The sequence below is a fragment of the Heteronotia binoei genome, chromosome 12, assembly GCF_032191835.1.
Source record: "Heteronotia binoei isolate CCM8104 ecotype False Entrance Well chromosome 12, APGP_CSIRO_Hbin_v1, whole genome shotgun sequence".
Classification (NCBI taxonomy): domain Eukaryota; kingdom Metazoa; phylum Chordata; class Lepidosauria; order Squamata; family Gekkonidae; genus Heteronotia; species Heteronotia binoei.
Window position 1 is genome coordinate 22,321,573 of NC_083234.1, and position 12,146 is coordinate 22,333,718.

Consider the following 12,146-nt stretch of genomic DNA (forward strand, 5'->3'; position numbering starts at 1 on the left):
CCTGTCTGTGTGCACTGTCCTCAACTTTCCAAGATCTGAAAGTCAAGGGAAGCAGAGATACTTGGTTTCAAGTCATGCTAAGGAGGGGAAAAGACGTGGCTGTCTGGTGGGCTTTTTATCTCTATCTCAATCAGCACATCTCGCCCAGCAGCATGGGAGCAGAAGAGGTCATCTGATATAGATTAGAGGCAAAAAAGCCAGCAAAGAAGCAGCCTCTCTTTCCTATTCCATATCTTTATATATTCTTATGCCCTACCCTTTCTCCACAGCACAGTTCAAGATAGAAAGCATGGGGTTACCTAGAGGTCTCCCATCGAGGCTACATCAAAACCAGCTTAGCTTCAGAAACACATTAAACTACCTTATAGTGAATCAGAACACTGGTTCCTCAAGGTCAGTATTATCTACTCCGACCGGCAGTGGCTCTCCAAAGGTCTTTCACATCATCTCCTACCTGATCCTTTTAACTGGAGATGCCCAAGACTGAACCTGAAAACTTTTGCATGCAAAACAGATGATCTACCATTCCGCCACCACCCCTCCCGAAAGCTGTTTATCATGTGGCTTTAGACCATACTATTTGTGTCCCTTTGAGGCAAGTTCCTCCAGTTTCCATTGATTGTTCTCGACAATTAGCATCTGGCTACTTTTCATGCCATGAGCAGAATCTAGTCAGGCTCTCAAGCACCCAGTGATGAATCTGGAGAAGTCACATGCCAAAACACCTGGGTCTTCTGCCAAATTGCAGATTTGTAGTTATTATGATACAGGCAGTGCTGGCTCTAGGGCGTGTGGCACCCCAGGCAGGCTCCCTGCCCTCCACCACCACCCCCCGCCACTGCTGCATTTCCCCCCCACCGCCGCCTGCCTGCCTTGGAGCTGCAATGCAGCGCCATGCTCCACCACCCCCCATCAGAGCACGCTGAGGCTAAGCCCTACTGGCTTCAATGCGGGTGGCACACCATCTAATCCTTTGAAGCGCGCATGGGAGAAGGCTTCTCCCCCCTCCTTCCTGGAACCGAAAGTGAGGGGGAGCGAAGCCTTCTCCCACGCATGCTTCAAAGGATTAGATGCCGTGCCGGCCGCATTGAAGCCAGTAGGGCCCAGCCTTGGCATGCTCCTCTGATCATGCCGGGGGGGGGGGGGCGGGCAAAGCGCAAGGGAAGGGAGAGGGCAGGTGGAGGCAGAAGGCAGGCAGGCAGGCAAACTAGGCGGTTGTTGTGGGCACCGGGAGGGGAGCCCAATTCAGCAACCCCTCCTTCCCGCGCACTAGGCAACCGCCTAGTTTGCCAAGTGGGTGAGCCAGCCCTGGATACAGGTCTCTGTTGTTTGAAACTGAAACTTACTTTATAAAGGCACTAAAGCAAGTATCACATGGTTGAACGTTCCAAACAACTGCATTTTACATTGTGGCTTAGGACAAAAAAGACTCCATATCTCACCAGCTTAACTGCCCAGTTTCCGAGATGAAATGAGAAATTAGTGGTTCTCAAGTAGATTTTTTTTTTTTGCATCTTCCAACCCTTGCACCCCCATTCCTCAATTTTATTCTGTTCCTAGTCAATTTCACACTAGTGAGCACATGAAGCAGAAAACCAGGACTACACACATCAGCGCGTAATTGGAATTTTTTAGCTTTTACAGTTATATTCCAAAGGAAAACTCAGACAACTTATGTCAGTGCAAAGGAGGAAATACCGTTATCTTCTAAATGTTGTGGAAATACAATTAAGATGATGAAATGTTGTTTAGGGATGGGAGGTCACAGAGATAACCTTTCTAAACACTTTCCAAGGGAACAGAAAGTCAGAGTCCAGCAGTCTTCTAGCAAAACCGACTGTATGCTAGCAAAGGGATGTATCATTATGCTCCAGCTGGGCTTTTACTGGATAACAGTCCTGTGTTAACTCAGGATTGTTTCTGATCATACTCCTGCTGGAATTATATGGCTATGGCTGAAGACAGCTGATCATTTTCTTTCTGCAGAAGATCAACAATGACATGCTAGAACCAGGCCTGCATCCAATGTGCACACCAACCTTTTTTTTTTTAAGTCCCACTATAATCTCTGATCAAATAAGTGTGGCAGGTTACAAGCCTACAAGTTTGTAGGTCAAAAGCCTACAAACACTGCTTGATTAGGCAACAACAGAACAAAAGAAAAGAGAATGTAGACCATGAAGGACAACAGTTCTTTTATGATGATGATATTGGATTTATATCCCGCCCTTCACTCTTGAATCTCAGAGTCTCAAGACAGCTCACAATCTCCTTTATCTTCCTTCCCCACAACAGACATCCTGTAAGGTAGGTGGGGCTGAGAGAGCTCTCCCAGAAGCTGCCCTTTCAAGGACAAATCCTGCGAGAGCTACAGCTGACCCAAGGCCATTCCAGCAACTGCAAGTGGAGGAGTGGAGAATCAAACCCAGCTCTCCCAGATAAGAGTCTGCACATTTAACCTGAATCAGTCTAACCCTAACCACTACACCAAACTGGTTCCCAGTCCATCTTCAGCACGTATGTGGGAACACTGTTTTGAAATAAAACATGGAGTATGGCAACTGACTCCACTTCAGAGAAAGCTACATTTGAGTCCAGGAGCACCTAAAAGACCAACAAGATTTTCAGAGTCAAAGCTGCCAGGGAACTTTGACTCTGGAAAGCTTATACCCTGGAAATCTCGTTGGTCTTAGAGGTGCTACTGGACTCGAATCAAACTCTTCTATTGCAGACCAACATGGCTACCCACAGTGCTGCCCCCCACCTCCCTTCCTCCGCAGCGCCGCGCTCCATCACACCCCCCCACAATCGATTACAGGAGCGCACCACAACAAGGACTGGCCCTAGCAGCTTGAAGGCAGTCGGCATCTAAGTGTTCTTTGAAGAGAGCGCTGGAGGTGGCTTCTCTCCCCTCCTTTCCGGAACCAGAAGTGAGGGGGGAGTGAAGCCTCCTCCAGCTCTCTCTTCAAAGAGCGCTCAGATGCCAGTCGCCTCAAAGCTGGTAGGGCCAATCCTAGTCGTGATGCGCTCCTCTTATTGCGCAGGGGGGTCGGGCGGAGCATGGCACAATGGAAGGGAAGGGAGGGGACTTGTGGCAGCAGCAGGGGGAGAGGCAAATTTAGGCATTTGCCTTGGGCACCGGGGGGAGCCCAATTCGGCGCACCCCCTCCCGGTACCCTACGCAACTGCCTAGTTTGCCTAGTGGCCGAGCCGGCCCTGGTTACCCATCTGAACCTACCACAAAGTAAAATAAGGGTCAACAGAAACAACTGGGCCTTACCTGCTGCGTAGTTGCATCCTGCTGAACGTAAGTCACTTGGGATGGGTCTGTAAACAGAGTCTGAACACAATGAGAGTCTGAATTAAAAAAAAAACCCCTCTCAGTACTGTTTCTTGTACTTCACAACAACAGAATAGCTTTGCTACAAGGGAAGTGACCAGGGATATCCGAGCTGCTTTTATTCCATAAGAGCATAAGAAGAGTCCTGCTGGATCAGACCAATGTTCCAACTAGTCTGGCATGCTAATTTACACAGTGGCAAACCAGTTATTCTGGAGGGAAACGAACAGGTCACACAGACCAAGGCCTCCTCTGGATGTTACCTTCTAGCACTTGTGCTTAGAAGTTTGTGGAGATTCCTTAAGTCTTCAGGGCTAATGGGTATCCTTCCCTGAATCAGTCTAATCCCAGTGCCATAATGTTAAGAGTTTTCTTAAAAAACAATACTCTGTTGTGTGGAGAAAGTTCACACAGAAAACTTTTGCTTCATCTTCCAGAATACCAGAAATTAGCATCACTCCAATGAAACTGACTAGCGATAGATTCAGGACAGAACAAATAAAGTATTTATTCACACAGTGTAAAACTAATTTATGGCATGCCCCGCCATAAGGTATCACATTTACTACGAACAGACTTAGGCAATTGTGAGGAAGGAACGGGCAAAGTCATGGAAGGATAGGCCTGTCACTTGGTATTGACTATAATGGCTAAATGTTCAGAGACGGTACACTACTACATGCCATTTATTCAACCGACAGCAGCAGAGGAAGGCTACTGCTTTCATGCCCTCGTGGCCTCTTGGAAACATAGTTGGTGACTGTAGGAAATGATGCTGAACCCGAAGGACCTTTGCTCTGATCCAACATGGCTCTTCTTACAATGCTCATTATTTGGCTAATGCAATGAAATAATCCCCAGAACCCCAATATACCTGTATGTATGTTTAATGAAAATGTTCTCATAGCCTTAACATCAACATTCTAAGAGATCGTCTATAAAACATGGGGGAATGATTTTTCCTTTGCATGGTTTCCTAACATTTAGAGAAGGCATGTATCACATAGTGCCAAGAAAATGTACATGTAGCTTCCTAGGCTCTGTCGATTGTTTCCCTTTCCATCACAGATTGAAAGCAACACCCTGCATAATCATTTAGGCCAGTGGGAGTTTTCAACACCTGTCCCCAGGCCAGAGGAGAAGAATTGGCTGTGATTTCCCCAGAGAGCACTTTCCTGGGGGCACCTGCTTTGGGAAGCTGCTAACTTGGCCCCCCTAAATCCAATATTCACCAAACTTGGAGGGCAGGTAGAGGAGAGTCAGCTGGAGTCTCATTGTGAGTTTGGCATCTCTAGCCCACAGGGGGGCCATTCAACTGCACCATGAACCTCACAAACCACAAACTGGTTTATTAAATGAGAAGGTTCACGAGACCCCATGAACTGGGATAAACCTCTGTTTCCCCAGTTTTGTGCCCATCCCTACTTCCAAATCCCTGGCTAATGCACAAGGATTCCATGGGAAATGCTTGAAGATAACTTGGAAGAAAAACTGTAGAGGGAATTGTTCCTGAAGGCAGAAAGTTTGGAAATTACAGTTCTACATCAACAGCCTTGACTATTTAAAGGTTAGCACAACTGCTATAAGTGTACAAGTTTATGTGACCTAATTACCAGCAGTTACCTAAACTTCACTGCACAATCAAGGACTTCGGAAAGAATTAATTAGGAAACCCTTTGCTTTATATAACACAGTGACGGTTGAAATCCTCCACTGATTACCGATGGTGTCTTTTAAAGGGGGGGGGGGGGAAGAGGACAAACAAACTTAATTATTCCATTTCCAAAGAAGTGAAATGGACAGGGTTTCAGTGCTCAATAGCCTACCAGCAGCTTTTGATTACAACATCTGCACTCTCATTTAGGATGAAAAGTCCCAACTCCCACTTCGCCAATGGCAAGATGATTAAGCACAGCTGAGAGCTATTAGGCATTCACACAGCTTTGTAAGCAGCTGGCTTGGGGCCTGGACAACATAATTTGTTTCTGTGGCCAGGAGTAGGCAGAAACTGTGGCATGGGGGGTCACTTGCCTGAGTGGCTTCCACAGGATGGATGTAAACCAGCGTGTGCTCTGAAGTATCCACTGAGGTGTAAGAGGTGCCGTCGGCCGTGTAGACCACCTGTTGCGGAGGACGGTCTTGGTCATCGCTGTACACGATCTGGGCCACTGTTCCACCTTCTGGGACAAAGTGAACCTGGGGTAGAGGGAAGAAAGAATAAAAGAACAGCTAGGCACCAAGGGTATACATTAGAGTGCACAGAATACACTTCATAAAAGCACATCCATAGAAACAGTCCCAATGTACGTGCTCAACGGGTATAAAAAAAGAGCAAGGGAATAACCAGATCTTGTTAAATGGGCATATCCAGCTTTAATCACCACCTTTATATAGAAAGCTGAGCCCTGGAAATAAATCACCAACTGCCCAATCGAAAAGTCAGTTCAGTGTGATACTGGTCATCAGAATGGAAGTCAATTTAACTAAATGGGTCCAAATATTCTCAACAGAGTCTTACTGAGATCAAATACGTCCACCTTGTTTCCTGTGAAAGACCACATATCAGTAAAAGCGTCATCACAGGCAGAGATTCAACAGGTACAATGATCCCAAGAATGTGGGTAGAGAAAGCTGTGCCTGTTGAATTTCTGGGGTCCTGCACCTAATTAAAGATACAGAGACTCCGTGGGGAGAAGGGGGAAACAGTGGCAGTCCTTAGGTCAGGTGAACTGAGTCAGAATAGATCCTATTTCTGCATCTTTACCAGCCTTCCGCTGCATCATGTATCTTGGCTGCTGTGCTACTTACCAATTATACTAACTATTCATCCTCTGCAATCGCCTCTGACATGGTGCAACAAGTCTGCTCTGGGTTTTTTGGTATTCCATTCTTGAAAGTGTGGCTTAATATTTATTTTACTGCATTTACACCCCACCTTTCCTCCCCATTGGGAACCCATAGCAGCTCACATCATTCTCCTCTCATCCATTTTATATCCACAGCAACCCTGTGAAGTAAAACAGGCTGAGAGTGTGTGATTGGCCCAACGTCACCAAGAGAGCCTCCATGGCAGAGTGGGGATTCCACCCTGTATCTCCCACATCGTAATCTGACACTCTGACCATTACTGTGAACAGGCCTGATATAGACAAGGTCTCAGTCTAAAGGGCAGTGGATTCCCTCTCTATCCTATGGTTCCACATGACTTTGCCAAACCTTTTGTCTCTGGATCTCTGCAACCCTAAAACCATTTTACAGTATTTATGTACAGGCTGTCAAGCGGCAGCTGACTCATGGAGACTCTATAACGGGCAATCAAAGCAAGTGAGAAGCAGAGGTGCTTTGCCATTACCTTCCTATGCACAGCCTTCCTTGGTGGCCCCTCATTCAAGAACTGACCCTGCTTAGTTTAGCTTTTGAGATCTGACAAGATTGGACTATATCATACAATTCCACATCCCTCTAACTTTACAGTACTGATAAATGTTCAGGTAGGTTTCTTTACCATACAACCCCACCCCCTGCAATGGCTAGGTATAGATCCCACCCCCCCAAGTTTCCAGCTTAGCAAGTGTCAGGTCCCACACAAGCAACCCTTTAAACATGTGCTAGTGCAGACAAGCTCTGGTCATACATGAGCCCGGCAAATATTAGCAATTAGAGAACTCATTAGTCACTAGTCACCTGAGCAGTGTTCTGTCCCTGCTCAGCTGATTCAGACCACACCTGTGCAGATTCTTCTTTCAGGTCCATGCCATCATTGCTGTGGGCCTCCATGGTGTGTGATAACTAAATTACTGGGACCAAGCTTGGTTGAATAGAGTCATCCGTCTGCGACGTCTCTAGACAAGGGATTCTTCTGTACCATGGCTACAGAGAGAGACAGAAGACACGAGGGGAAAAGACAAGATGTCAAAGAGCAGGATATACTGCCTCTGGTGTTTGAATAAAGGGGGCTGAAAAATTTACTACTTAACATGTGATAAAATCAAGAGAAATAAAAATCCAGTTCTCAGGGCCTGGTAACATTTGAGCATGGAGTTTTACAGAACAGGACTGGCTCAGCTTCCACAAGTTCTAGGTAGCACAGTATACAAACAGTCTGAGTCATGGCAGAGAGGGAGGGCCATGCAGTAAACCACAAACATCAAAGGCATTGGGTAGGTTCCCCCCTCCTCCATATATCGGGGGCAGGAATTTCTCTGTGAAAAATGTAATAAAGAAATCAAGTTATGAATTCACTTATTTGGCTGAACAAGTCAAATCAAAACCAAAACTAAAATACTTATACTGGAGGGGATATTGTAACCACCAGTCTGATATGAAACTAATGCAAGTGATGCTACAGAGAGCTACAGTGAAACCAAAGTGCCCCAGTGATCTCTGCGTAAGAGAGCTGAACTCTGCTGAAATGGATGGGTGGACAACCACGTATGATGCACAGTTCTTTGATGGTGCTAAAATTAATGTGTTAGCAGTTTTCAGTGCCTTGAGTTTTTTCTTAAACTGAAGCAAAGCAATGCTATATTATCTGTACGCTTTTACAAATGTTACCCCAATAAAAAGAGTTTCCATATAATGCTTTTACTATAACATTTAGATTACGCTTGATTTGTTTCCCCTCTTAAAATGGTTAAGTTCAAGTATACATACGTTGCTGTGAAGCAGGGCCAGATTTAGGGAAAGGCAGAGAGGGTGCTTGCCCTGGGCACCACGGGGTGGGGTGGGGTTGCCAAATTGAAAGGGTGGGAAGGGGGGGAAAGATTGGCTACTTTTGCCCCCTCTCTGCAAGGCAGAGAGGCAGCAAAAGCAGCCCCATAGCTCCCCCCCCCTCCTTTAAAGACCTTGCCAGCCAGCAGGAAGAGTGGGTGAGGAGTCAGATCCTTGCAGAGAGGTGGCAAAGGCAGCCCCCTGGCTTCCCTCCCCATTTAAACATCCCGGCAGGGTGTTTAAATGGGGGAGGGGATCCCCTGCCTTTGTTGCGTCTTCGCCTTGCGGAGAGGTGGCAAAAGCAGCCCCACAGTTTCCCCTCTCATTTATCCACCCTGGTAGGGCGTTTAAACGGGGGAGAGGAGTCAGATCCCCTAAGAACATAACATTAATATGGATTTTTTTTAAAAAAAGTATACTAAATATAAGTCAAAATAAACATACTAAATCAGATCACATAAGGCATCAGATGTATTTCCAGTTCACATTTAAAAAAAAAAAATTATGTCTCTTGGTATTTTCAAGTGTACACCCAGATTCCTGGTCACATACAAGTGCTTTCCAAAACACATGTTCTGCCAATCATAATGATGAGCATTTTAGTGCTATCCTAGAATAACTAAAGTCTTTATTTATGTAAATATGATCCAGCTTCAGTTGTTTTTCTGAACACTGTTTTTAAGTTCCTGTGTCTACAAGTTGATGTCATGCTGACCCATGCTGAACCTATTCAAATGGTGATGGTTCTGATTCATGAAGCTCATAATGGAAGTTTCCCAGTAGCAACTGGAAAATTACAGGGAGCATCTTTTAAGATCACGTAATAGCCGTACAGGATGGATCAAACCATTGTGTTAGTGAGAAAACAAAACTCTCTGATGTCGCTCTTGAAAACATTTCATGCTTACCATCTGCAGCATTCAGTATATACTCTCTCTCGGCTTGGCTTCGCGAACGAAGATTTAAGAAGGGTGCAATAGTCCACGTTTGCTGCAGGCTCGCTGGTGGCTGACAAGACCAATGTGGGACAGGCAGGTCCGGCCACAGCGGCTGCAGGGAAAAGTCTGATTTAGGGTTGGTCCTGTAGCAGTGCGATTCTTCCTCAATCTCCTTTTGTCCTCAAGACCAGCTATGCGTGTGTTCTCAAAGGAAGAGACAGCCTGGTGGATGGTGTGCCTCCATGCTTTGCGATCTGAGGCTAGGTCAGACCACTGGTGATGGTTGATGTGACAGGTGCTAAGGGATTTCTTCAAGGAGTCCTTGTACCTCTTCTTTGGTGCCCCTCTATTTCGATGGCCGGTGGAGAGTTCGCCATACAGGGCAATCTTGGGAAGGCGGTGGTTTTCCATCCTAGAAATATGCCCTGCCCAGCGCAGCTGTGTCTTCAACAGCAGTGCCTCGATGCTGGTAACCTCTGCCCGCTTGAGGACTTCAGTGTTGGTCACAAAGTCACTCCAGTGGATGTTGAGGATGGTGCGAAGGCAGCGCTGATGAAAGCGCTCAAGGAGTCGCAGGTGATGACGGTATAAAACCCACGATTCGGAGCCATAGATGAGGGTTGTCATCACAACCGCTTTGTAAACATTGATCTTTGTGCCTTTTTTCAGATGCTTGTTGCTCCACACTCTTTTGTGCAGTCGGCCAAATGCACGGTTTGCCTTTGCCAGCCTGTTGTCAATCTCCTTGTCGATCTTGGCATCTGAGGAGATGATGCACCCCAGGTAGCTGAACTGCTGGACTGTCTTCAGAACTGATTCACCCACAGTGATGCAGGGAGGGTGATAATCTTCCTGGGGTGCAGGCTGGTGGAGAACTTCTGTCTTCTTCAGACTAACTTCTAGGCCGAATAGCTTGGCAGCCTCTGCAAAGCAGGACGTCATATGCTGCAGAGCTGATACCGAGTGGGAGACGAGTGCAGCATCATCAGCAAACAGTAGCTCTCGGATGAGTTTTTCCATTGTCTTGGAGTGTGCCTTTAGTCGCCTCAGGTTGAACAGGCTGCCATCGGTGCGATAGCGGATGTAGACACCATCGTCCTCATCTAGATCTACTGCGGCTCTTTGAAGCATCATGCTAAAGAAGATCGTAAAGAGAGTTGGCGCGAGAACGCAGCCTTGCTTTACACCTGTGCCTATTGGGAAGGGCTCCGAGAGGTCGTTGCAGTGTCTGACTTGGCCTCGCTGGTCTTCGTGTAGCTGGATGATCATGCTGAGGAACCTTGGGGGACATCCTAAACGTTCCAAGATTTGCCACAGGCCTTTCCTGCTAACGGTATCGAAAGCTTTGGTAAGGTCGACAAAAGTCACATACAGACCCTTGTTCTGTTCCCTGCATTTCTCTTGGAGCTGCCTGAGAACAAATACCATGTCGGTGGTGCTCCTGTTAGCTCTGAAGCCGCACTGGCTCTCTGGGAGGAGTTCTTCTGCAATGGTGGGCACCAGTCTGTTCAGGAGTATTCTGGCAAGGATTTTGCCTGCGATGGTTTGCCACTTCAAAACAAGCAGCATGCTGCGATGTTTTGCCACTTCAAAACAAGCAGCATGCAACACTCTTCAGTGTGTATGCCCCAACCCTTCAAGCAGATCCTGCAGAAAAGAACAAGTTCTATGCTGATCTACGCAACCTCGTACGGAAAACCCCTACAGAGGACAAGGTGATCATCCTTGGCGACTTCAATGCCAGAGTAGGTAAAGACTCGGAAGCCTGGAAAGGAGTACTTGGCAAACACGGCATTGGCAACTGCAATGACAACGGGCGCCTCCTGCTAGAATTCTGCATGGAGCACCAGCTCACCATCACCAACACTATCTTCCAGCAGAAGAACAGTCTGAAGACAACCTGGATGCACCCACGGTCCAAGCATTGGCACCTTATCGACTACATTCTGGTGCGCCAGAGAGACCTTCGAGATGTCTTACACACCCGAGTAATGCCCAGCGCAGAATGTCATACGGATCATCGTCTTGTACGCTGCAATCTCCGACTTCACTTTAAACCCACACCCAGGAGAGGAGGTATCCCTCGGAGGAAGTTTCAGGTTGGCAGCCTCCAGTCAGCCGAAGTTAAAGCTGCCTTCCAGGCAAAACTCCAGTCAAGAATTGAGGACCTCAGTTGCCCCACAGACCCTTCTCCAGAAGCACTCTGGGAACACCTAAAAACTACCGTCCTGCAGATCTCTGAAGAAGTCCTCGGGTTCTCCACAAGGAAGAACAAGGACTGGTTTGATGAGAACAATCAAGAGATCCAAGAATTACTGGCAAAAAAGAGATCTGCCTACCAAGCACATCTTGCTCAGCCCTCCTGTCCTGGGAAAAAAGCAACCTTTCGCGCTGCATGTAGCAACCTCCAGCGCAAGCTTCGAGACATTCAGAACGAGTGGTGGACCAAGCTTGCAGAGAGAACCCAGCTGTGTGCAGACACTGGTGATTTAAGAGGGTTCTACGAAGCCCTGAAGGCAGTATATGGTCCATCATATCAGGCTCAGAGTCCCTTGCATAGTGCAGACGGCCAAGTGCTCCTCACAGACAAGGCATCCATACTGAACCGGTGGTCAGAGTATTTTCAGGTTCTCTTCAGTGCCAACCGCGTAGTTCAAGATTCAGCAATCCACCTCACCCCACTTCAACCGGTGAAAACAGAGTTGGATGAGATCCCCACCCTAGAAGAGACTGTTAAAGCCATCAAGCAACTGAAAAGTGGCAAGGCAGCAGGAGTTGATGGAATTCCACCAGAGATCTGGAAGCATGGGGGCACAGTACTACATAGCTCACTTCACAAAGTACTTGTCACCTGCTGGGAACAAGGCAAATTACCACAGGACTTTCGCGATGCAATCATCATCACCCTATACAAGAACAAAGGGGAAAAGTCAGACTGCTCCAACTACCGGGGAATAACCCTGCTCAGTATATACTATTGAGAGCATATATACAGAAAAGGGGCAAAAACACATGAAAGCATTTGACTGCTTCTTGCTGCCCCCCTTTCCCAAATCAACACCCAGTACTGTGGATAAACAACTCTATTTCCTCCCTGCCCCTTTTATAAACTTCCAAATCAAAGTGAACTCCCAGCAAATGGAAAAAGTCGATTTCCA

General features: G+C 47.0%; 1 protein-coding gene across 2 annotated transcripts in view; it reads right to left on the minus strand.

The window, feature by feature from the left end:
* PRDM10 (PR/SET domain 10) overlaps positions 1-12,146 on the minus strand; it is a 126,154-nt gene that overhangs the window by 84,414 nt on the left and 29,594 nt on the right. The window contains exons 2-4 of one of the 2 annotated variants that reach the window (XM_060250774.1): positions 7,025-7,210; positions 5,372-5,536; positions 3,281-3,340 (exon numbers count right to left, since the gene is read on the minus strand). In XM_060250774.1, the coding sequence (XP_060106757.1) occupies positions 3,281-3,340; positions 5,372-5,536; positions 7,025-7,117 (318 nt within the window). In that variant the 5' untranslated portion in view covers positions 7,118-7,210. Of the gene's footprint in view, positions 1-3,280; positions 3,341-5,371; positions 5,537-7,024; positions 7,211-12,146 lie in introns of those variants that run through there. The other variant, XM_060250775.1, reaches the window with a different exon arrangement.